Raw genomic sequence first — 26,199 nt, 5'->3', positions numbered from 1 at the left:
TATTTTGGGCTACCTGCTTTGCTGCAGTCTCTCTGTGTTCTTTTTCCCATTTTTCTTGTTCTAGCTTTAGATTTACTTTGTACTCTTTGAGGTCTGTTAATTCTTGCAGCCACCTGGCACGAGCTTGGGTTAAAGCTGCATCTACCTACAAGCAGATAAAGAAATCCTACTTCAGTCACCACCACTGAATACATTTTTATTATTACTGTCACGTAGCAATGAAAGAACAGACTTCAGTTTGCATTACCTATGGTTTACAGAAATTAAAAGAATCAGACCAGCAGCATCTGATTAATTTCTTGATGCAAAAATGCTACCAAACATTAAATTTATTTCTTAACAAAATGGTATAAACTCTTAAGTCAGTATTGCTCAGTTCTGTTCAAAACTCACGCAAAATTTGTCCAACTGTGTGAAAAACTAACAGCTAAAAAAAAAACCCCAAGCTATGTGCTACAGCTTCTTCACAACTTTTTAAAATATGTGTTTAATATAGCAAATATCAACTACCGAGTTTAAGAAAAAGTAAGGGGAAGAGAATACTTTTTTTCTTTTAGGTGACTTAGTTGCACGTGGCAGTTTTACAGGCTCCAGGGCAGACAGAACAATTATTTGTTACCTGGCTGGCAAGGTTATTACGGTATTTATTTTCCAGTTCTATTTCAAATTCTTTTAAACCCTCTTCAGAGGCTGTATTTTCTTTCAGAGCCTTCTGCATCTGCAGCCTCTGGTCTTCAACAACCCCTTTTAACTCTTTAGTTGAAGCTTCGTCCACAACAGTTACTTGGTCAGTTTGGCAGCTGCAGCTATTACATTCAACTACAGTTCTCATTTCTTCCAGCCTTCTTTGCCATTCTCTTTCTATTGTTGCAAAGGCTTGTTCTTTATTCTAAGGAAAAAATATATTTTTTAAAAAATCTCCCTGGTACCCAAATAACTAGAATTTCACTGTCATTTAACAAACAAAACCCTATTTACGCCAATAATCTTCCCTAACAAAGAGCAAAACCATGCTCAGAGAGGACAGAGTTTGGTAACTCCTCACAGCTTTCTGATAGGATACACAGAGGACCAAAGGACTTTTCTATAACCAAAGCAATAGAAAGCGTAACCACTGACCCAGGGATCAGGGTGGAAAACTCAAGCATATTACCAGCTGTGACATTCAGGACATGCTGCATGTTACTTTACAAGTCTAGGGTTTTTTTTCCCAAAATCTTAGGCATGTGTAATACCTATTGACTTCAGAGGATCCTGTGATGACAGATCCTTAAAGTCACTTCAAATAGCAGAATAACAGTACATAAGTCTACACAGAATTTCTCCTGAAAACAAACCAACTAAAAAAAGAAAATTTGAAATCCCCTGGTATAAGTTCCACACCTCTTTTTCTTCCTTCTCCCAGTGAGTTTTGGCTAATGCAACTTCCTCTTCAAGCTGATGTTCTTTTTCTTCTAGCCACTGCCTCCTTGCTGCTATTATAGAATTGCTGTGTTTCTCTTCAAGCTCAGTCCTCAGAAGATTAAGAGAGTCTTCTTTTTCTTCTAGCAGCTGTTTCTTGAGCTAGGAAAAAAAAATATAAATTATTCTCCAAGGCATAGCAAACTGCTCTGGTACAAAGTGATGAGAATGCATAAGAGCCATGATTAACTCTAGAGTCTGTGCACTGATCTTACTGGTGACACCTGGACAAAAGAAAACACCATTTTGAGAGCTGAATAAGGCATAATATCAGATGTTATTATAGGCTATTGCTCTAAAATAAGTTTTCTTATCAAGCATCTTTATTCCCAGCATACTTTGACCTGCCCTTCTTACCATACTTGCTCAACAAGACAGTTGACCTACTTCAGTCATTTCATAGAATCACAAAATGGTTTGGGTTGGAAGGGACCTTAAAGATCATCTAGTTCCAACCCCCCTGCCATAGGCAGGGACACCTTCCACTAGACCAGGTTGCTCAAAGCCCCGTCCCATCTAACCTGGCCTTCAACACCCCCAGGGAGGGGGCAGCCACAGCTTCTCTGGGCAACCTGTGCCAGTGTCTCACCACTCCACTTTAAAGAATTTCTTCCTAAGATCTAACCTAAATCTTTCAGTTTAAAACCGTTACCCCTCATCCTTATCACTGCACTCCATGATAAAGAGTCCCTCCCCATTTTCCTATAAGCCGCCTTTAAGTACTGGAAGGTGCCAGAAGGTCTCCCTGGAGCCTTCTCTTCTCCAGGCTGAAGAACCCCAACTCTCTCAGCCTGTCCTCATAAGGGAGATGCTCCAGTCCCCCGATTATCTTCATGGCCTCCTCTGGACCCACTCAAGCAGGTCCATGTCCTTCTTATGTTGGGGGTCCCAGAGCTGGACAGAGCACTGCAGGGGGGCGGGGCTCACAAGGGCAGAGTAGAGGGGTACAATCACCTCTCTGGACCTGCTGGCCACGCTTCTCTTGATGCAGCCCAGGATACTGGTGGCTTTCTGGGCTGTGAGTGCACAATGCTGGCTCACAGTCAGTTTTCCATCCACTAATACTCCCAAGTCCTTCTCCTCAGGGCTGCTCTCAATCCACTCACCACCCAGCCTGTATTTGTACTTGGGATTGCCCTGACCCATGGGCAGGACCTTGCACTTGGCCTTGTTGAACTTCATGAAGTTTGCACGGGCCCACCTCTCCAGCCTGTCCAGGTCCCTCTGGATGGCCCATCCCTTCCCTCCAGCGTGTCGACCCCACCACACAGCTTGGTGTCGTTGGCAAACTTGCTGAGGGTGCACTCGATCCCACTGTCCGTGTCACCAACAAAGATGTTAAACAGCACCAGTCCCAACACCGACCCCTGAGGACGCCACTCGTCACCGCTCTCCACCCGGACGTTGAGCCGTTGACCACAACTCTTTGAGTGCGACCATCCAGCCAATTCCTTCTCCACTGAGTGGTCCATCTGTCAAATCCATGTCTCTCCAGTTTAGAGACAAGGATGTTGTGTGGGACAGTGTCAAAAGCTTTGCACAAATCCAGGTAGACGATGTCAGTTGCTCTTCCCTTACCCACCAATGCCGTAACGCCATCATAGACCACCAGATTTTTCAGGCACGATTTGCCCTTAGTGAAGCCATGTTGGCTGTCACCAATCACGTCCTTATTTTCCATGTGCCCTAGCACAGTTTTCAGGAGGATCCCCTCCATGATCTTCCTGGGCACAGAAGTGAGACTGACTGGTCTGTAGTCCCCGGGGTGCTCTTTCTTTCCCTTTTTAAAAGTGTGGGTTATGTTTCCCCTTTTCCAGTAAGCCAGAACTTCACAGAACTGCCACAACTTCTCAAATACGATGGATAGTGGCTTAGCCACTTCATCTGCCAGCTCCCTCAGGACCCGTGGATGCATCTCATCAGGTCCCATGGACTTGTGCACCTTCCAGTTCCTTAGATGGTCTCAAACTTGATCTTCTCCTACAGTGGGTGGTTCTTCATTCTCCTAGTCCCCACCTTTACCTTCTGGGTCTTGGGCAGTGTGACTAGAGCACTTGCTGGTGAAGACTGAAGCAAAAAAGTCATTGAGTACCTCAGCCTTCTCCATATCCCAGATGACCGAGTCTCCTGTTTCCTTTCAGAGCAGGCTCACATTTTCCCTAGTCTTCTTTTTATCACCAGCACACCTATAGAAGCTTTTTTTGTTGCCCTTGATGTCCCTGCCCAGATTTAATTCTGTCAGGGCTTTGGCCTTCCTAACCTGATCCCTGGCTGCTCAAAGAGTTTCTCTGTATTCTTCCCAGGCTACCTGTCCTTGCTTCCACCCTCTATAGGCTTCCTTTTTGTGTTTGAGTTTGTCCAGGAGCTCCTTGTTTCACACTGATATCTTTAAAAAAAGTAGTTTTTAATCACTATTGCAGTCTGATTTAATTATTACTTAAAAATCCCACGGTATTTTGAGATCAGTTTTATACAGGGAGAAGAAAATTTGTATTGTCTTTCAGTTTTTTGGAAAGTGTCTCACGAATGTAAAGCGTCTGACTGAGCAGTCCTCAAGAGTCAAAGTTACAAAAGCTGACTACATGAAAATGAATAGCTATTGGAAAGGGTTACTTCTTCAATGTTTTAAACCCCAGAACACAACAGCAGGTTAATTTGACAACCAATAGGTCACATGTATTAACTTTGATATAGCTGCATCTCTTCCAAATATCTTCCCCAAACAATTACAAAATTAAATACACTTACATATATTGCATCTTAAAAGCAGTCTGAAATTATACAGTTTATAGGTATTTCCATTAGTACCTTCTCTTCCTTCATCTGCTGCTCTTGCTCAAATTTCTGCCTTAACGTAGCTTCCAAGGTGTCCTTCTCCCCACAGACTCCAATGTAACATTCCTTCACTGCAGTCATCTCTCTGTTCAGCTCCTCTATGTCAGCCCTTCACAGGACAAATTTTTTATTATCAATTAGTCTTTACACTCACAGGACAGCAAGTCTATTTTAAAAAAAGCATAACTAGTACTGAGGGCCAGAGAGGAAGTGTGAAAGTTTCAGTAAAAGTGGAAGAAATGGTAAATCTTACTTTAACTGTGAGACTGTCTCTTCATAAGTTTGGATAAGCTGCTGTTTTTCTGCAGCATACCTCTCCATTAGGTCTTTCTCAAAATGTGCTTTTGTATCTTCATGATGTTGCTGGTAAGTTCTTTCACACCTACAGTTTCAAGAAAGGAAAAAAGCTATCCAATTTTTTTCCCGCCTTTTAAACAGGGTTCAACTTTTCCTTAAGTAAGAAACCAGTCTTCTAATGATGACCTCCCCTTGTACCAGATAACTGGCACAAAATTATACATGCAAGCTAAAAGTTCACAAATGAGATTAAATGGAGTTAACAGACTTACCTGTCAATGGCTTCTTGTTTATCCTGATCAAAATCCTGAACCAGCTTTCTCATCTGACAACAGAGATCTTGATTTAAGCTATTCAGTTTTTCCTCATTTTCCTTCAGTTCTTCAATAGTCAAAGTATGATTCTGGACAAACAAGAGTCAAGAAATAGGTGAGCTGTAAAGAACCTTTTCTTATTACATGCTTTAGTACAGTGGTTTTTGTGTGGTGTCTTTTTGTAGGGATAAGCAGTATCTCTGTCTCACCTCAACTTCTTGTAGCAAAGTTTCATTAGCCTTTCTGAGTCTCAGAACTTCTTCCTTAAGATTATCAGAAACTGAAGGACTAGTCGCTGACTTACTCAGATTTGTGATAGGCTAAAGATAAACAAAATTAAGATGATACCTTTCAAGATATACATGTTACAAGTTCACACTTTAAAAACAAAGTTAAAGCTGTCAAAAGTTTTACTTGGAAAAATTTAAAGAAACCAAAGGAAATTATTGCAGTGCAAGATATAACAGTATCACTGTTATTCTAGATTAATTCCTCAAACTCATAGTATCATGAAGGTTTAGAAGCACACACTCGACATTGTGTTTGCAAGCTGAATGGCTACTATCATCCAACAGAGAGCATACCTCTCAAGCCTATTATATTCCTATGCCACATCCAGGTCACAATGTATAGACTACAAGAGCAGATGTTACAAGTCTGATCAATTTATAGAGGAAAGTTAATCACAGGGTGATGAGAGATGCAATATCAGAGAGATTCCTTGTTGATCAAATTACATAGTGAAGGCCCTCTGGAGGCAATCTGTTTAATGTTCCATTTCTATAACCTAATGATACTATCAGCTTTCTCAGGAAATTACAAGGCCTTTTCAGCTAAAGGAAACCTACTTTCTCCAATGAAATGTAGTTCTGAAAAAAGCAGAGCAGCCATTATGTGCTATGAAGCAAGTAAGCCATCATATCAGAAGTCACCTAATAAGGCGTATGCTGCCCAAATCGTGCTTTTCAATTTGTTTCTTTTTCACCAAAGATACAAACCAAGATATCCTCCAAAGGACAATACTTTCCTTAAGCTCAAAGACAGACTTAGTTACTATGAACACTCAACTGTGAGTAAATTCTTTGGTCCATTTTCATAAGAAGTTTAAACATTGGTTTGCTTCATTAAAATCCAGTGCATCTTTACTTTTTTAAAAAGCGTAAAACACAAACCTCTGACTCTTTTGATGCTTTTTCTGCTTTCAACAACTGCTTGTATTCCTCTAATGTCTTCTGGCAATCTTTAAGATCATTTTGTAGTTGAGTAATCTTGTTTCTCTTCATTTTATTACTGCTCAATAAACGTTCCAGCTCAGCTTTTAATTCTACAATAACTTCATCTTTAGAGAGCTCTTTATCCATGTCTCTGTTCTGTATTGCACTATTAGGGAAGACATAATCAGTTCAGCATTTAAAACAAAAAGCATTTATCTGAAAGGTAGTAGTAGCAAAGAGAAGAGCAACTAATGCTACCAGAAATACAGGTGCCTACAAGGTAATAGTAAAGAGAACATTAATAGAGAAGCCATACGCTTTTTCAACAAGTTACAATTAATGTAGAGAAAACTGTTCATTCAGCTGTTTCCCCAAAAGACTGATTCTCACATGTGAAGTATTTTGAATCAACTCAACTGGTTGTTTTAAAAGACAGTTAAGCATTAAATAACTATGTGGAATCTTTGAGCAAAAAATGTATCCATGCATATAATCCATAGAATCCAAGGAACAGCAACACAGTCCCTATAAAAACTGAAGATTTATTAAGCAGCAACTAGGCATCCAATGTATGGTATTAGTGCAGTTTTCTGTTTCCCAATTACCTGGCAATACAAACTGTATTTCAAGTATCTTTCAACAAGAATCACTCGATACCTGCAGAACCTTGGTTTCTTCCCGGTGATTTTGTTAATTCCCAAATCTACATAGGAATCACTCATGTTCATATGCAGCTCTCCACCCACATCATTCAAAAATACTCCAAGCTTGGCAGCAGATTCATACAAAGCTATTTCTTCCTTCAATTCCATTAATTCTTCCTTAAAGGAAGAGACAGAAAAAAAGCCACAATTACACTGAGCAGGGAAACTCCAAGCAAACGCATTAGACTCTTCCAAAGAAAACAAATACATAGAGCAATTCTTTCTAAATATATTTGTATTTAGCTGTATTTACTTGAATCATCTAGCATTAGTTTTATTTATACTATCATTTTTGATACCTCTAGCAAAGCATATATTAAAACTACAAACTAGGGAACATTTTCTGTTGCTCAGTATATTATATTGTTCTTATTAAAGTTCACATATGAGGTTAAGTATTATTTCTTTTGGTCTTGTTTCTTTCCTGCTGCCCTTGTATAGTAAAGTGGACAACAACAGTACATAGCTGGAAAAACAGCCTATTACTCTAGTACTTATTAGGATTCACAATTGCAAAATAAATCATTTAAGTCAAATATATGAACTGAATTGGAAACCCAGACTTCCACTTACATTTTACAGAGGACACTAGCATTCCCTTTTGCTGGCACAAGGTAAATTTCAGGACATAGTATCTCCAACTATCCCTCCCTATAGTCTAATTAAGTTATGAGATTCCCAGCATATAGAATTTACATTTTTCTTTTTCCATAAGCAGGTTAGATGTATGATACCAGATTTTTGCCAATACATACGACCTGCTGTGTTTGAATTAAAAGAAAGAGAAGTCCAGCATGCAACACTAGGAGATGAAGTAGTGGGTTGTCCTTTACTGAAAGGAAACGTGCTTGTTTCCACAACAAATAAAGAGTTTCAACTACCAATCTCTTCGCTATAATGCCCGCCCCCCTAAAATCATAACAGTAGAATATTTAATAAAATTTACCTGTAAAGCCTTGTTCATGTTATTGCTTATCATGTGCATAGACTGAGCTTGCTGCAATTGAAACCGTAACTGATTTGTCTCCTGCATTGAGCCTATTGCAGGAAAGAAAAAGGAGAGAAAGAACAAGTCATAAATATGCAAGAAAGACTATGCAATCTGAAAAACGATCCCTGTTAAAAATAGCGATGTTGATTCTGGTAACAGGCATTACTCTGCTTCTGTTTCTTTGAGCTCATTAATAGTTACTATATATATTACTATTAAAATACTTCAATGTATAAAGGTAGGCACAAGTCAAATACACAGAGCAGAATATTTCACATGCTATTCCTACTGATATAAGTTTCTAAGAACCAGCCTCCAGCCACAAAAACAATTATTTTCTCATTCTGATTTGAATTTAGAAAGGCAATTAAGTCAAATCCCTAACACAGAAATAAATAGCTTGTTCCCAAAGACTGTTATTTAGTCCAAAACTAAGTTTACATATATGCAGCACAAAATGCATATAAAAATAGTTCAATTGCTGTTGCTTGGGGTTTTGGTGTGGGTTTTTTTGTTTGGGTTTTTTTTGGGGGGGTGGAGGGTGTTGGTTTTTATTGGTTGTTTTTTTGGGTTTTTTTTGTTTGTTTTGTTTTTTTTACACTCCATCTCGACAACTTCATTTAAGTCTGACTAATGCACTGCATAGGAAATGGTCTAGTACACATTTAGCTTAATGTTGATTCCACTTCAATGGGAACATAGATGTGCAGTTTCATACTTCAAAAAAGAATTAAGCCATTTCTGCAAGGAAAGATAAGGTGTGAGTAAAAGACTGACCTGTTTGCAGTAAATTTGCACATTGCTTTTGGCTTTCTTCTAGGCTTCTTGTCAGCCGATTTATTATTTCTGTTTTTTCACATTTAGTTTCTTCCAGCGTTTTTTCAACCTGCTTAAGATGCTCTCCTAGATTTTTGCAAAGCTCTTTCTAGAAAGAGAGATTATTTTTACTCATGTTACAAACATCTAGCCACCACCTAGGACAGTTCTGGACATAGAAAAAGTCAATACATACAAGACACAGGAGAAAAATAATCAATCAATCTGATAACTAAAGGTGTAGAGGCCAGCTAAATCAATCACGGATCAAATGCTATCCTTGGCTGACAAGTCATCTCTTACAGCATCAAGGGTTTCGGTAGGAGACAGTAAGTATACTCATATACAAACATACATGGATGTGAACTGTTTTGTAATTCCTAGAGCAGTTAGTTTTCAGCATGTCAGATTATCCCCTGTAATTAACCACACAGTCTACTGCAGAAGAATCAAGCCTTCACATTATTTATATTAAGCCTGAGCTTAACTCAATTTAGTTTATTTTAACTGAGCTTAAGCCAAGGTAGCAAGTTCTAATGCTCTGTAAAAGAGTAACTGTAGTTTTTTCATGATACACAAAGTAGACCTTCATATGGCATTACTTACAGTTACCTATACAGACCTCGGAGGCACAGTACCTCGTCTTTACGCCTTTTGACTTTTCTATTTTCTCTCAAAAACAGGAGACCTCTCTCTAAATACCCCAAACATACTACCATAAAAAAACCTTTGTTTTGCAGTAGAGACAAAAGCTGTGTAAGCTTTGTTGTGGTATTAATAAGCAGAAATTTAGCAGTGCGTTCTTGTTTACAAGCAAGTGCTAGTTACCTTTTCAAACATACAACCCATTTATTTTTATGCATATTTACGTTGAGTCAAGAATTAGAGACCTAGAATTAAATAAATTTAATTCTATTTCCTTTATGTGAAATAAGAGGACAATTTATTAAGGCCTGCCTAGACTGCTTGAATATTTCTAATAGTATAATGGACTCTTACAACATGTCAGGTAGTTGTAGAGCTTATTAAAATTATTCTGTGTGACACAACCCATATCAAACTCTGTCTTAAAGCCAGCCTTTTTACACCCCATCTCTCTCCTTTCACATCTGTACTTCCAAAATAAAGTGACTGTTCAGTGGTTAGTCATCCTTGATCATTTTGAGACTAAAGCTTGGTGATAGACTGTTTAATAAACAGTTTTTCTTGCAGCAAAAGGATCACATCATTTCTTAATTAGTTCTTCTCTTTCCCAGAGTTATTTGCCAGTACTCTTTCAAAAAGAGATTGTGCACAGAATGAAAGTTCAGGAGAGAAACTAAGACAATGAATTTTTGCCTCCTCTGTATTTGCTATGTACAAACTCACAATTTGAGCTCACAACTGCCTGGAGATGTTTATAAAAACATACCACGTGGGCTTCATTATAGAGACCTATGTAGAATTTCCTTTCCATTTGCTTAGCAGCTTCCAGGAGTTATGAGAATTATAGTTCAAGAAGTGCAGTTTAGGAAACATGGGGAGCTCTACAGCCTCTCCAGTACAGTACTCAGCATCCTAAAATAATTTCTCACCTGCTCCCGGAGTGCAGATTTTGTAGTATCAAGTTTCTCCTCTAATGATAATATTTGCTTTTCATACTTCTGCTTGAGTGCTGAAATAATGGTCTCATGTTGTTCTCTGGCTCGCTGAAGGGCATCTGATCGCTGAAGTTCTATTAGCTGCTTCTGCATGCTTTCCATGGCTACCTCTGCCACTTTGGATTGCTTCAGTATCTGTAGGAACAGTATTAGAGTAGCTCCCAGTTACATATATTTTACCCTTGCTCCAATATTCTGTATATCAGTTCAGCTTTTTTGTGCTAGAGTTGCTACAAGTCCTCTGATAATGCCTGGATTTTAATACAAACTGTCTTCCACCAATGCATCTTATTCATTGATCATATATGCAGCTTCTGCAATGATCATGAAGAGTGTTTCAAGAAATTAGCACTTATGTTCAATGCAAATGCACCACAAATATAACTGTAGAGATCTTCCACAATAAACAGTTTTAAAATATTTACAGTACCTGCTCCTCACTGGTAGTAAGAGTCTGAATTTGAGTTTCAAGAGCCTTTATTTGACCTTCAAGATGCACTTCCCGTTCCTTTCCATTCTGATAGAGTTTTTGAGACTCATGAAGACTAACAGCCAAACCATCTTTTTCATCTTAAGAGACAGACATAATAATTGTGTGAGAAACACAGCCAGCCACCCAACAACTTCATGGAACATGACTGTTCAATATCCCTGCTCTACAGAACCATTCGCTAGGAGCCCTCTGTCTCATACTGTGGGCAACAAGCAGAAGACAGAACAAAAAACATTCAGTCTCCATCCAGTAGCTGGATCCATACTTTCACCCTCTGGTAGCTGGAAGCACTCTGATATATTGCACCTTCAGAACCCTAGTGGAAACAAGCCCCATTCTATCAGCACTGGGAACTAGCATCATCCCTTACACCATTTAAAGGGTGAAACAAAATAATTCCTCTCTAGAAATAGTCAAGACCTAACAAAATGGTTGACAGCTGAAGTTTTCTCTATCCCTTGCTCCTTTTGCATTCTAAAAATTATATTCCTTTTACTCCTTTGGCATTCTAAGAATTACATTCTTAAGTCTCTAAGCTCACAACTCTTTTTTGACCTTTCCTATAAGAAAAGGGAGATCAAGACAACCACCAGTCTCCACTACAGTTTTTATCATTTCGGAAGAGCTGCTCTCTACATACAGTCCAGCAAATGGCATGTTAAACCAAACAGTGCAAGACAAAAAAAGGGTTTAATAGATGTATGCTTCTCCTATTGGGGTTTAGTTCTGTTTAATTATTTTTTGTACTTTTGATGCACTACTCTGGGAAACTTCTCACTTTTCTGTACATTTTTAATGCCTGGCACACAGGGACTCTGGAATACAATGGTGGTCTTGAGAATGCAGTAAAAGTTAAGACAGTTACACAGTCAGACACCAATCCAGAGAATTTTCTTTAGAACAATGTTTTGGGGAGGGGGTTAGGTCCACATAATCCCAAATCAAGTTTATAAATATGATCAATACCTGCAGAGGCACTACCTAAGTCAAAGTTTCAGAATAAATTAGTTGCTAGGTATGAATAAAATCTAAGAATTAATACAAAACATTTTACCTTTGACCATTGAAAGCTGGTGATTCAAATATCTAATCTGCTGTGCACTCTTTTCTAGCTTTTCATTAAGTTCTTCCAGTTGTCTTTCTCTTGCTTTATTTAGAATTTGAAGTTGAAGAATCTGCATATTTTCTGAAGTATCTGCCAAATTCCAAAGAGCATACAGACAAGTCAGCACAGTCAACTAACCAAGAAAGTCATCCTTGTAAGTAATTCCTGCCCCAAGTTACTTCATGCAGTGCCAAATTCAGTGTTGGTTCACAAAATTGCATCATTCCTTAATCAATATTTGATTCACATCACCTGAGTTGCTCTGGCAGCAATTGCTGAGGAATTGTAGGAACTACCAACACAATTCAGGCCTAACAGCAAGCCCAGATAAAGGTTTACGTGCTGTGAATTCACACACAGTCTTGTGGCAACTATACGTTTTCAAGATGTCTAACAAGCAAAGTAGTTCTGTTATTTGAAGTGTAACTAACAGAAAAGCCCAATGTGGCATCAAGCAAAGTATGTTTTCTAATGTATTTTATTAGTCATTATTTTCCAGTATTATAAACAAGACAAAGTGCCAGCAAGACTTGAGATCAGAAATAATTCCACTCAGTCTGACCAGTCAAAACTACATTTTTAATAGCCTCATTTTAATAGCCTCAAATACCCTCAAAGACTCAAATACCCTGATCAAGAAGAGCTGATTTATAGATAAAATGGGGAAAAAACAACCAACCAAAAACAAAACAAAAATTAGACCTATCCCAATGTGAGCTTACAGCAAACTAAAAGATCATATACATAACATACTTTTAGTTGTCCTCTTACTAAAAATCTACTGAAATTAACATGTTTCCCATTGCTGATTTCCAGTGGACTTTTCACACAAGTTTATTTCAAGTCTAAACTGCAAACACTTACTTTCATCAGTGCCCAAGAATTCATGTTGCAAATCTTCAAACACTTCACTTCTTCTGGTTCCTTCTTGGATGACTGGAATTTTTTTATGAATGCCATTTTGATATGGTTTATAAGTGACTTTGTAAGATTCTGGTGACTGGCCACTGACAACATCAGACGTAACAAATTGCTGTTGTGATAACATATACATAAGGGGAAATAAGTTACAACTGTAGTCTTGCTCAGTGAAAATATTTTAGAGATTGACATGAAGAAGAGCTCTAGTAGCTCTTCATTTTCAGGCGTCAATGCAGCACACCACTTAAGTGTGATAGAAATTTTCATTAAAGCTTCCACTTTAGGAGAGTGGTGAAGTGTCAACTTCAGTAGAGTAAGCACACACTTAAGTGAATCACATTCATTCTACCTTATGGAATTCTACCTAGTCAACAAGAGAAAAAAAAAGCATATATGAAAACCCAATTATTTAATGCTTCATTGTTTTAAATGGACTACAGAATTCTCGCATCACTGTTTAAACTGATAAGAGACTGAAAGCATTTAGAAATATTATTACCAATAGTTAAAGACCTGTGAAAATTTTCCAAAAGAGACAGAAAAAAAATGTATCAGCTTCTACACCTTAAGATGTTCCTTTGGAGCATCTGGAAAATTTATTATTTTACTTTGCTGATTGTTGACTTCTGGTTTATGGCCATTTGTATACGGCCTGAAGTTTTCAGGAAGATGATACACATTGTTCTGTTGGTAGCAACTTGGAGCATTAAACCCGTCTCTACCAAGATACACATCCTCAGGATCCTCTTGACCATTCTGGCCACAGTAATCTTCTTTAACATCATATAAATGTTTCTTCTCTTCATCGGTATGTAGGCCCTTCCAATTCTTTCCATGTTTTTCAACATGATCGTTTTGCTGGTCACACAAGAATTGTTCAGGGTACAGGTTTTGTCCTTGTTCATAACCCTATGAATGGATAAGAAGTTTGGAATTGTTCTCTCAAAACTGAGATTTCCCCCCACTCCTCACCCCTCTTTTTCTGGGGTTACCAGCCTCCAAGTTCGAAATACTTCAAATGAATAGCAAAACACATCACCTACATGAAAAGTATTTCTCTAAGGAATTTAAATAATATTTAGCATATTATTATGAACAAGCAGTTCCTTCCAATTACATCACTGTGCATACAAGCTTACATTTTGAGGATCACTTATCAATGGATGATCATTCCACCTTCCATCATGTTTCCCAGGTTCAGGTGATCTAGAGAAAGACAAGGAGCTTAACTATGTACTTACAACTTCAGGAAAAAAACAAAACAAACCATCCCTCCATTAAATTAAGTGGCTATCTAGTTTTTTTTTCTCACAGAACACAAGCCATACTGCAAACTGCACTACAGGACCCCTTTTACTTGGATTGCTTTTATACACCTCTTCAGCTCAGACTTGCTCAATTCTCAAAAGCACAACATAAATAATAAAAAGTGTGCAAAATTCCTTACTGCTCCTCAGTCTCATGAATGCTACAGTCTGAATAGCTGGAGAGCTGGTCTCCACTGTCCTCCAGCATATCATGGGGAAGGTCTGTCAATAGCTGTTGCAACTGAAACAGAAGAAATAACATTCATTACATGCTTTTCAAAAGAATGCATACAAGTTCAGTCCAAAGAGAGAGAGACAGGTGAAATAGGGCACTTGCACAAAATCCTGTTTTTCTTCTGCCAAGGAAAGGTTCACAACACTGGAATTCAGAGACACTTATACCACAGAATGCTTAATAGACTACAGCACCAATCAAGTTATCTTTCTGGCAAACTCTTGCTAAGAAAAGAGCTGCACCAAAAAGAGGTATATCTGACGGCATTTCCCTTACATGTCCCACGACAGACTGCTTTTGAAGAATGATCTGCAAACTAATCATGCCAAGGCTTCTCCTCCCTAAATCCCAGGCAAGACAGGTACTGGACATTCAAAACATGCTCTTTCTGAGGAGTCTGGATTGAAATCCAGATCAGAACTTGCCAGTCAGTGTTACTAGATGCAAGAATTCATCGCTGCAATGATTAGTGGTCTTCTCATGTGTTCAGATGAAGTCACCAAGAAACGACACAAAGGAAAATTCTAATTCAGGAAATAGATAGTTGCACCACAGAAAAGAAAAAAACCACACAACCAAAACACACCTGAACTTACTTGTTGTAATGATTCCCATATAGAATGTACCTCTTCTTCCAACTTTCAGAGAGGCTTTGATATGGGACCACAAACTGGGCTTCTTGTGGATCTGAGCTATGTACTCTCTTATTAGGTGACTGCCAAACTGCACAATATATTCAGAGTTATTACATGCAGTTTCTGAACCCTAACTGTGTTTTTCTCCAAACTCTCAAAGCATGTGTTAATAACAGCAGAAACATTAGCTGCCCCATACTAAATAACAAAGAAAAGCTAATAAGGTAAACAAACCAAAAAAACCCCATAAAACAAAAACTATCATCTACAAAAAGTTTCTCTTAAAGACAGCATGTTTTCTCAGGTGCTATTTTAGATGCTCTCTAAGACCAAAGGATAGGCAAGAAGTTAAGGACAACTTTTCTAAACATCTACAGGACAACAGACCACCAAAAGTTTGTTCCTAGAAATCCACTAGTGGCATGAAGAAGTTTTCCTATCTTTAGGAAATTCTCTAGACTGATTATATCTCATCTCCATGAAACAGGAAAGGAAAGGCAGCATCATTCACTGAAGATGCCCTTTCCTTTGCCCTACTTGCAACCAAGGACATACTCAAGCACCATAGATTTCACTGGTCTTGCACTGCTTTGGAAACTTAAAAGTCAAGAGAAAGCAGTGCATACTCTGTTCCCAAAACACCATCATGAGAGTTCATATTCAAACTGAGCTCAGCCTACCAGGTTAGCTAGCACAGAACTCCAGATGTGGGTAAGGATTACCCAAGTTAGTGTCAAAGTACTCTCCTACCATGTAGATTTGCCCCCTTTTCAAGGAAAAAACCACCCAATTTGCTGTGGCAGAAAACTTAAACTAATGCAGAAACTCTCAGATTACTTTTTGACCAGGGAACATAGCAGAGCCAGTGCTTTAGTCTCCTTTTAGCAGGCTACAAGTCACATCCCACTGAACTATCTATATGTAGAGTTTTGTGAACCCCACCTTGCCCCAGTTCAAATGTACATGACCTACAAGGATTGTCACTAACTTATTCCAAAAAGGCCGCTTTGTGCCCATTGCCTCTTGGCCCGTCACTGGGCACCACTAAAAAGAGCCTGGCTCCATTGTCTTTACACCCTCCCTTCAGGCCTTTATACACATTGATGAGATTCCCCCTGAACCTTCTCTTCTCCAGGCTAAACAGTCCCAGCTCTCCCAGCCTCTCCTTACAGAAAAGGTGTTCCCCTCAACGCTCTCTCTTGCTCACCCACTGTAGTAACACTACATTTATTTCACTACTTGTTCTTCTGCACAAGCACCACATTCTTTATCTGGGTGGAAAGTTTTGGAATGGACATCAGATTTACTACAGTCTTTGCAATAGCATCTTTTCAGGTTGTACAGCTACTGTTCTACTACACGTTTCTATGAACATTTGTCTCTATGTTACCTTCACTCTAGAGAGGGATCCCTGAAGTATATATTGGGGACATTGCCTGACATGAACACAATTTACCACACTGTAAAAAAAAAACCATTATGCACATTCATGTTAAATGCACATTTTGTCAATTCTCTTTATGAAACAAAAAGAACAGAAGCATTCAAAGTATTTTAACTTCAAAATCCCAAAACATTTGCATATATTTTTCTAGAGATTAAAGTATGTAATTTAAAATTGGAATTTTAAAAATTGTTCTTCATTCTTTTCTAAGCTAACCAAATTTGCAAGTGAAGGAGAGTTGTTGCTTTCTAAGTATTTGTAATAAGCGAAATAGCTGTCAAGAAATACAAAATATAGGTGACACCAGCCTTTTGCATTTGATCTACTGCATAGGCAAGGAGTAACAGTCTTCCAGCCAGTACATATGACACTGCAAGGCTCTTAAGATGCAGCATTTCATTATCTCTTTACTTTTTTATGCCACTCTTCCAAAGCACCATCTGCACTCTGTTTTGCTCTTAACAAAGACAGCATAAAACTTTTTTCTTTTTTAAAAACACTTAAAAGAGAAGTAGGAAGAAGCTAGATACACAAGCCTTCAGACTAAATTTGTTCTTTTTCACCTCTTGTTCTCTTGCATAATCCTCTTGGTCATAGTCTTCATCTTCATGTTGAGTTTGTAGAGCTCCACTATCAAAGTCAAGGGACATTGTTTTCTAATGTTTTTGAGCATCCAGCAAAACCTATCACAAGACAGGAAAATGTCACATGAGTACAAGTGTGGAGTGAACCAGAAAGTACCATCCTCACTCCCTGAATTAAGTAGCTAAACACACACAAAAGTATCTTTTTGCACATTACCTGTAACATTCACTTAAGCTTTTGTTTCTTGGTATGTCCAACACTACTTGTTTCTAAGAAATTAGCATTTAAAACAGATTATTTGGACTTTTCATATGCTGACATTATTAAATTATTGACATTCACTTACAACCAGACATATTTTCTTCAAGTTCTAACATCGTATGCTATACATATGCTGTAATATGTGTTGATAATTATGTCCACTTCTAAATCTTACTTCATTTTAGAAAATAACTATACTTTGTACTAAACACGGAAAGTATGCTGCTGCTTGTGCATTTGGATAACAGGAAAAGTATCACGTCAGTTCCAGATTTGACTGCTTAATAAAGAGCCTCAGAATCCCAAGGACTTGTCCACTGTAACGTCACTGCTCAGTGTAAACTACAGTGCATAAGTGCTGCCCTACATTTGGTTGCAGGTTACTCCCTGATGAAGAGATACTTGTGACAGGCAGTTATGAGCTAGAAATGACTGATGAAGATTTTACAGAATGGCACATTCTTTAGGCATACAGGTGTAGTACATGCTGAAGTCTTTACTCAGTATAAAGTAAGCTTTACAAGAGCATTATTCCCAAGTTAAAAGACAACGTGTCGCTTCATTATGCTTACCCACTGATATTCAAGAAAACTCTCCAATACAGTTAACAGGAGTCCTAACAACACACGAACCTGTCTCTGTGCACCCCCTAACATACCAGCTTCCACAGTGTGACCGTCTGCAACACCGCTCGTAGAATGATGCTGAAGCAGCTCAGCCACGTTCCCCCCAAACCCGCATCAGCTGTAAACGGCCACCTGCCCTCTCCTCTTCCTTAAAGCCCTTCCCAACCCCACGAGCTGAGGCGACCGGACGAAAGGACACAGCCTCCCTTCACTGGCCTCACGGCCTCTAAGAGCCGCAATCAGTCACGGAGAGCCTGGGGGGGGGGGGGGGGGGCAGACCCAGGAGGGTGCGTCGCCACAGGGCGCGCGGGGTGAGCTCGTCAGCCGCCGCCTCAGCCCCGTCACGGCGGCGGTACGGGGCTGGCGGGGAGGAATACTGCCGTTACTCACGGCACGGCCGGAGAAGCACCTCCCGCCGAGGCCCCCGCGGCCGGCTTCGCCTCTGCAGGGCAGGGGGCAGAGCGTGGTCCCGAGCACCCAGACTCACCTGAGCCGCCGGGCGCCGCAGCTGCCCGCCTTCCCCCAGCACAACAAAGGTACGCCTGGCGCGCTTCCGCATGACAACCGAACCTCTGACTGACTGACAGCCGCAGGCACCAACCGGCGACCAAAGGATCACCGCGCCGGAAGGAAGGAGGGCGGGACGCGCTCGCCCCGCCCCAATCGCGCTCGGCTGCGCCGCAAACCCGCCTCCGCTATCTGTTTGAAAGCAGGCGCGCATGGCCGCGGGAACCTGCCTGGCTAGTTGATTGGCTAAGCTGTCAACCAATGGCTGTGGCCATTTTGGAGAGGGGCGGGTCTTCCCTGTAACGTTGCGAGTGCGCGCGCAGGGAGGTGTTCGGCGCAGGTGGCGGAGGCGCCATCTCACAGCGAGACGTGGCCGTTGCCTGGCAACGCGCGATGGCGTTGTCGGACAGATGCCCTCGTGAGGTCACGGCCCGCTGGGATGACGTCCTGTGACCGGGGGCTGGTCCCCACGACAGCGCCATGGTGAGCGCTGGCAGCGCGGCACGAGCACCTCTCATTTTAGAGCAGCTGCGTGGCTGGGGGCGGGGGGGGCTGCCGGGAGTTCCCGCCCCTCACCGCCTCGCCGAGCCGCCCCTGAGGGCGCTGCCGGGGGCCCGCGGCGGTGGTGGCGCAGGATGGCCGAGGGCCCGGGCTGCGCTGGACGCCATGAAACGCCTCAGGGGGCTCGGCCTTTGCCCGTAGAAGCCCCACTGCAGCAGCCAGGCCGTACACAGGCGGCTTTCCGCAGGGTGCCCAGTGCTCAGGGAGCCGCTCTGCTTCGAGAGCTTGCTTTAATCTGTACAAGAACTTTAAAAGTTTTTCTGAGCGAACAAACTTATTCCACTGAATTGCCTGTAGCAAGCATTCTCAAAAAAAAACCAAAACAACCCACCACAGTTTTTTTGAACAATGAGCGTTTGTTCAGAGATGAGGGAGATATGTAATAGCTCCATCTGGTGACACGTACCCTCAGCAGTAATGGTGCTGCCTGCCCGCCCTAGCAGCAGAAAATGGAAGCCGTAATGGAAGAGAGGGCTTTCTAGTAACCATTAGAACAGAGATTCAACAATTCTCAGCATTTTCACAAGCATGAAGAGATTTAAAAAAAAATTAAACCTGCCTGACAATTCATACTAACTTTCTCAAGAACAGTATTTTGGAAAACATATCAAAATTCATATAACTTTTTTCTTTTCAGCATAGTTACTTATTCGAAGACTTCCCACAGCAGCTGACAGTGTACAGTACATGAGATGGCTGGTCCACAGAAGCTAAAAGCAGCATTAATAACTAGGTGAAGGCACATAAATGTTAGAAACCAAGAACTGATTTCCTAGTTCCAGCTCCAGAAGAATGAATGTAATTTATTCTAGGATAATGTCTGTTGTCTGTAATGCATGCTTGTGTTGTGTTTGAAATGTATCTAATTAGTTGGATTCTTTGCTCTCTCTCACATCAAGAGATTTTGAGATACTTATTTATTGCACTAGCACCCAATTATCTCCCTTTCCTTACCTTTTTCCTTCACAGTTTTGCTTCTGTCACATACAAAAGATGCAGGAGCAACAAAACAAAGATTCTAGTCTTACTTCTTTTTAAGTTAGTGATATTCAAAGAGGGAGACTTAGACTGCATCATACTGTGATCCAAACATCACACACTGGCTCTGGATGTTTTTATGCATTGGTAAAATGAAAATTGGTGAAGTGAAAAGAAGTCCCTAAATCAGCATCTTGACTGGCAAAGTCATACAACTTTGATCTCATACTACCACAACTCCAAACACTATTATTCTAGCCCTGAGTAACCTTGATCTGTACTAAAAATATAGATGGAGTTCTGCACATTTTCCTTCAATGATCTGTCATAAAACTCAGCTTTGATGCAAAAATCAAAACCACCCTATGCAGGTCTTTCTTTATCTTTGACGTGCCACTGAAGTAGCTATTTTGCTTCATTGTTTGCTCAATAAAGTTGTGCCTAGCACATTATGAAGTTTGGTAAGACATGAGAATAGAAAGGGTACTATGCAGGGATTGAATATTCCAGTTACAGGTTCTTGCTACCTATATCCTTGCAGTGGCACAAAGCTTGAGCATGAACTCTTGCTGGGGGCCTTCTTCGCAGGTGAAAACCTTGCATAGAACAGGCATAGGCTTGAGCTTCTGATCTGAGGGCTTGAGCTATCAATAATGCCAGTAAAGGAAATCCACTACTAATGTTTTAAAGCTTCTCACTGCTTCAATATATGTAATTGAGTACTCTAATCATGTTCTTATCAAGGAATAAAGTATATTTTATGCCTATTAGCTGAGGGTAAGAATAAATATGGGTTTTAGTCAGCTCTAAGTGTGGCTCTTTACATCATATTTTCCGCTCCAAGAAAGCTTATGTCTTCAATATTTTCATGTGTATATGATCCCTCTTGTTTACTAGAGGAAAAAGCTCTTACTATAGTGTCCCATTTTATATGAAGACAGGCAAAAGAACAGAATGTAATGTTTTATAGTCAAGTCTTCCAGCAACTGCTGAACTCCACAACAATTGTTTGCCTTATGGAACTGAGCCGGTGGGCTGGGAGACAGAGAGAATGTCCCTGCTCATGCCAGAAGCCATTGCTTATTTTAAAGGGACAACTTGCTCAGGCCATCACCTGGGCTACCAGTTCATTCCCCAAATCCCCCCTGCCTTTCTTTAGTTACTTATTAAATTACTGTTTCTTCAACAGGAAGCCCAAGAAATCACTGTTCACTCTGAATATAGGATTGTTCATATTTAGAGTATTTATTGTGGCAAAACAATTCATAGGTTTCCTTTAAAAGACTTTTTTCCATGGAACAAATGGACTCTACGTGAAGAAAGGGAAAACCATATCTTGTTTTGGAAACAACACTGAATAAGGGCACATGCAAAGTTCAAACAGTCTTTGAAATAGTTTTCTCTCAAAATGTATCATTAGTTTTGTTCAGCGTCTCTAGTTTGTAAACAACCATGTAATCAATGAAAATATATTTAGCCTACCTTTAAAAAGAGATGTCTCCAGTATTAATTGGTAATAATAATAAAATCATATGCAAGACAAAAATATTAGGATCTAGCATGCTTGTCCTTTAACAAGTTCTATTCCAAAATTATATTACATATATTAATTTCAACTTTGTAAGTGTTGCATAATCTCAAATCTTTGAGTAGTCAGACAGTGATAAAAAAATGATTAAGAAACCAGACAACCTTTCTGTATTGTGAATGCTATTCATTCCAAACATTACTTGCTAGTAAAGTGCTGTTACAAGCAAAATGAAATTGTTAGTGTCTATCGAAAGCAGATGACATTTTAGTAATAGTCAAATTGTATTTGTTTTGGCAAATAGTTAAAAGCTTAGACACGTTTGTTTAACCACCCAAAACTAATTCAGTATAAATAATACTGGTTTCCAATAATTCTATGCTAAAAGGCACATACTAATGTTCCAGCAGTTCGTTCAAGTGAGCTTTTGCATGTAGAGGTTTAATTGTGCTTTTAAATATTTACTGATTCAGTATGACCTTGAAAGTGACATTTGTGCATGTCTAAAATACCTTCTCACAAATGAATCTCACACTCTGAAGGTGTAATTTTGTTAAGATTAAGATTATATATATCTATATAACTATGCTTGTTGATCTCTATAGATCTACATAGATATACACATATACATATATTCATACATACACACACAAAAGAGTATCTTCTGGAACAGCAGCAAAAAGTGCAGTCTATACTGTTTTGAATTGTCTTCATAATAGAAAGTTCTCAGTACAGTTTTCAGATATGAATTGTCTTGGGATTTGTGAGATCCAGGGGATTATTTGTGATACTGCATGTGTCCCACATTACTCTCTTTCCTTACAGGCTGCTTCAAGGTGACTTCACTTCCAGAAGAGATGATTGGCAAATTATTTTCCATGTGATACTGAATAAGATGACCCACACTATCAAATATATGGTCTTTGGTTCTCACCTAATGAAAGAAGCAAAAGAATATATTTATGGTTAGATTGTGTTTACAACTGGTTGGACATGAGCCTAACACATTAAAGTCAAAAGTCACTTGAACTCACTGGAGCAGGATCATTAGGCTGTAGACAGCAATTCAGACCTATCCTTTGATCTACAGTTAGCTGACATGAAAAGCAGGGGAGCAGGGGACCAAGTTTAAGAGACTGTATGTAGAACTGGGCTGATTCTGCTAAGGGGAATGAGATAAGTGGGTTTTTTTCCCCCACAGAAGAGAGATATTTTTCCCTAAATCCCACTGAGGATTACTTTCCTGATTTACACTCTCTTCTGAGAGATGTCATTCAAGAGTGCTCTTCTAACCCTGAGCAGAAGCAAGTAGAGTTCAAGTGACAACAAACCAGCTCTACCTTTTCTGTATCCACAAGTGTGTTACTAATCAAATTCATTATTTAATGTTAGGGTTATTTTTCTAGCAATATAATAACAACTCAAATGATGTATTAAGTGATTACACTAATTACCAGCACCTGGACCAACAACAATATTTAAGTACCTCACCTTTATTTCCATGGTACTTCACTGCTTATAAATCCTTGATTTGAACTTTCAAACCTACTGAAGTCACTGGCTAAATTTAAATTAACCTGGACGGAATCAGATCAGTTCCACTTCCTAGAATGCACCCATGCATTTTGACTGAAATACCTGAGCAGCCCTGAAATTTCAGTATATGAAATGTGCATACCTTGCCCTCAGGATCCACCAAAAGCAGATGCTTTGCTTGCCCTCCCTGAAGTCCACTGAGGACATACTGACCAGGTGACGTTGTGCTCTCTCGCACCAGAAAATCCCCATCGTTGACTAAGAGGCTCTCTGCTGCTTTCCTGTTTAATTTGCCATGGTAACAATCTTCATTCTTTAGCTGTTGCTTTATTTGTGGCAGAACACAGAGACCAGCTGTGTTGCTTGTGGCACTCTGCTGAACAGCTTCCGGTAACTCTAAAATTAAATGAAAGGGAATGTATTGGACACTCCACCTAGAACTTCATCCTAAAAGGATGCGAGACAATATTTTTTATAGCTTTTAAAAAATTCAAATGTTTCAGTCCTGAAGCTGTGATCAAACTAACCTTACAGACTGTAATAATATGCACACATGAAGGCTCACAACCCTCCAGTGCATTAGGTAAAATTATCACACCATCTCCTCCCATACCTTAGATGGGAGAGCCTTGGGTCGCTAGGCAACAGGGATTGGAAACAGGAATTTTTCTGATGCTCTACTGTTTCGGGTTTGTATTTCTTAGGCTGTATTAAAAAGTCAAATCTTCCCTGTAAAAACAAGATTTCTGTTGTTTCCTAGCCACTTTTTTTTTTTTTTTAAGATCTTGTTTTTCCTTCTTTTTTAACAAGCTCTGAAGCGATTGTCATGGATCATTGGGAGAGTCATGTTGAGTGGCTCCAGCTATGTGCAGGAATGTAAGACAACATGGCCAATGTAGCCAGAAGGGAAGGATTACAGCATGATGCATCTGCTGTGAAAAAACGAACAATTACTGAATGTACTAACAAAACTGGGTGGTTTGGGATATAGCCAGTCAGACTGCAAATGATTCACAGGCAGAATTTTTCTAAGGAAAATAAGAGGATACCACTTCTTCAATGGAATTGTGCAACCTAAGGCTCCTCAGGATATAGCCAGTTCCTTTTAGAGCATAAAACAGCCCCAGGCTGGAAATGTCTCAATGGTCACAGATTTCATTTACTGTAGTTCTGCCCAGTCCTTTGCCCACTTTCTTATGTGGAGCCAACTCTGACAGAGAAAACGCTTAGTGGGAAACCATAAAAAGCAAAGCTAATAAATAAAGTATTTTCAATAATGAGGACAATCAGTAGCAACTATATAGTCCTTTAATGGATATCCACCACTTTGAGTGTAAATCTTGTAAAAACTTGTAAATCAAGACTTAATTTGAGATACATTTAATAGATACTACTGAGCAAACAGTTTGATTTAGAAATTATTGAATGAGATTCAATGGTCACTTATGCAAGACTTGAGAAAAGATGGTCATAATGATCCACTTCGACCTTGTACGCTACTGCCTGTGAAGCAAAGGCATCTTGAGGCCACCTCTACCTTAGAGTGGTTAAAATCTTGAGCATACAGGAGAACCCTCTTCCTTGAGGTGTGCTGCAGTCCCAAGCTTTTATATCATCTTAAAGACTTGCTTATTATTACCTGTGGAACACTATTTATTGTCATGAATCAACTACAGAAGATAAAAGGTTACTCTGCTTGCTTACTGTTACTACTTTAACTCTTTAATCCCCTTTGTCTTGAACTTAACAAGCACAAAAACCAGCCAGGATGGATTTCTTCCCCCCGCCTTTTCTATATTTCTTACGGGGAAACCAAAATCTTTCTCCATGCACACAGATGACAAGACCCCCCCGCTTTGCAAAGCTTAGAAAGATCTGGTATTGCAATGGGAACCTACTGGCCTGACGCAGTGGGCTCCCGTGGGTCTGTGGTGTTGCCGTACCGCGGGCTGTGCAGACTGCAGACTGCAGGGTCTGTGTGTTGATGTAACACGGATCATCAAAAAGGTCTGTTTTGTAGGCAGGCTTCAATAATGTTGCCTCTTTTTTTGTCTTCTGCGATCTTTCACCACAATTACCTGGAATTAGTATATAGTATGCACAGATTTCCTTTTTTTTTTTAAACTCAAGTTAAAATAACTGTAAAAGCTGAAATAGGAACATTGTTGTTGTTATATATCCCACTAAAGTAATTCAGAAGAAAAATTGGCAGATGAACTTGTTTTTCCTTATGGCTAGAAGGCACTAAGTACCCTATCCAAAATGAGTTAGAATGAAGTTTTCAAAAATATTCTGCACTGGTTCAGTTCTGCTTCAATCAATGTCAACAGTAAACCCCCCACTGATTGAAAAGAAATTAATATATATAACTCTACAGAGACACAAGCCATATATGTTGTTTGATGCAAAACCCTTTCCTTCCCCTCTGACCACAAAAAAAGCTTGTGGGAAGCTGAACAATTATCTCTCTTGCTATTCTGGTGGAGCAGAGAAGATGGAGGAAGTTGGCGCTTTGTGGCTCTGCCTGGAGAGCCAAAGCCACATCTGTCAGGTTAGGATCCAAGCCTAGGAACAGGCTAACAGAATATCCCCTGCAGGGTGTGAAAATAATAGCACTTCAGTTAGCCAAATAGCACGCATATTTTTGCTCTTTAGCAAACGTTTTATTCATAGATCTATTCATTCATTCTTTTATTTGTTCACACCCATCTTTGTAGAAACCATTTGATTCTCCTTTCCTTAAATCAGAAACAACATAAGCAAATGAACTATCCCCTGCAGACAGTGTAATGGATCGTGTTAGAGCGGTGTAGGTGGGAATTCAAAAAGGACTTCATTGTGCAGGGAAAGAGATGAGCTGAGGAAATGTGCTCAGGGCATCAGCTGTGGCAAGACAAGTCCAGAAGGGGATGGAGGCTGGTGATCTCCTGGGGTCCCTGAGAGGTTTTGCTAAAGGCAAATTGATCTCGGGCACAAAGCTGCCCGAGGCAGAGGAAGGGCACAGTCACACTGAGAAGGCAGTGACACTGGAACCAAGGGCAGAGGCTCTGTTGGAACAACCACCCGATGCTGATAGTTTGGGTCTCATTGAGCGTTTGTAGGGGGAAGGGGTATTTTCAGAGACTCATAAGCAACAAAGTATCTTCCTTTTTCAAAGGGTATGAAAGGGAATAAAACAACAAAGAGTATGAAAGAGAATAAAAAA

The 26,199-nt window shown here is 39.8% G+C and overlaps 2 protein-coding genes across 7 annotated transcripts in view; both read right to left on the bottom strand.

The window, feature by feature from the left end:
- The window catches only part of CEP152 (centrosomal protein 152), a 29,559-nt gene extending 11,100 nt beyond the window's left edge, over positions 1-18,459 (bottom strand). For 2 of the 5 annotated variants that reach the window (XM_074837379.1, XM_074837380.1), the window contains exons 1-20: positions 18,372-18,459; positions 16,976-17,095; positions 14,239-14,339; positions 13,931-13,997; positions 13,356-13,700; positions 12,735-12,903; positions 11,820-11,960; positions 10,703-10,842; positions 10,207-10,407; positions 8,594-8,741; positions 7,772-7,863; positions 6,779-6,942; positions 6,080-6,287; positions 5,117-5,227; positions 4,866-4,996; positions 4,550-4,678; positions 4,270-4,405; positions 1,384-1,563; positions 620-889; positions 14-145 (exon numbers count right to left, since the gene is read on the bottom strand). In XM_074837379.1, coding sequence (XP_074693480.1) covers positions 14-145; positions 620-889; positions 1,384-1,563; positions 4,270-4,405; positions 4,550-4,678; positions 4,866-4,996; positions 5,117-5,227; positions 6,080-6,287; positions 6,779-6,942; positions 7,772-7,863; positions 8,594-8,741; positions 10,207-10,407; positions 10,703-10,842; positions 11,820-11,960; positions 12,735-12,903; positions 13,356-13,700; positions 13,931-13,997; positions 14,239-14,339; positions 16,976-17,062 — 2,952 coding nt within the window. In that variant the 5' untranslated portion in view covers positions 17,063-17,095; positions 18,372-18,459. Of the gene's footprint in view, positions 1-13; positions 146-619; positions 890-1,383; positions 1,564-4,269; positions 4,406-4,549; positions 4,679-4,865; positions 4,997-5,116; positions 5,228-6,079; positions 6,288-6,778; positions 6,943-7,771; positions 7,864-8,593; positions 8,742-10,206; positions 10,408-10,702; positions 10,843-11,819; positions 11,961-12,734; positions 12,904-13,355; positions 13,701-13,930; positions 13,998-14,238; positions 14,340-14,929; positions 15,057-16,975; positions 17,096-18,371 lie in introns of those variants that run through there. The other 3 variants (XM_074837382.1, XM_074837381.1, XM_074837383.1) reach the window with 3 other exon arrangements.
- Positions 18,460-21,151: 2,692 nt separating this feature from the next.
- SHC4 (SHC adaptor protein 4) overlaps positions 21,152-26,199 on the bottom strand; it is a 34,328-nt gene continuing 29,280 nt past the window's right edge. The window contains exons 10-12 of one of the 2 annotated variants that reach the window (XM_074836868.1): positions 24,893-25,072; positions 23,137-23,390; positions 21,152-22,392 (exon numbers count right to left, since the gene is read on the bottom strand). In XM_074836868.1, coding sequence (XP_074692969.1) covers positions 22,237-22,392; positions 23,137-23,390; positions 24,893-25,072 — 590 coding nt within the window. In that variant the 3' untranslated portion in view covers positions 21,152-22,236. The remainder of the gene's footprint in view (positions 22,393-23,136; positions 23,391-24,892; positions 25,073-26,199) is intronic. The other variant, XM_074836870.1, reaches the window with a different exon arrangement.

This window comes from Strix aluco, chromosome 12 (genome assembly GCF_031877795.1).
Source record: "Strix aluco isolate bStrAlu1 chromosome 12, bStrAlu1.hap1, whole genome shotgun sequence".
Taxonomy (NCBI): Eukaryota; Metazoa; Chordata; class Aves; order Strigiformes; family Strigidae; genus Strix; species Strix aluco.
Note: the sequence above shows the minus strand (reverse complement) of the source record. Positions and strands in the feature narration are given on the sequence as shown.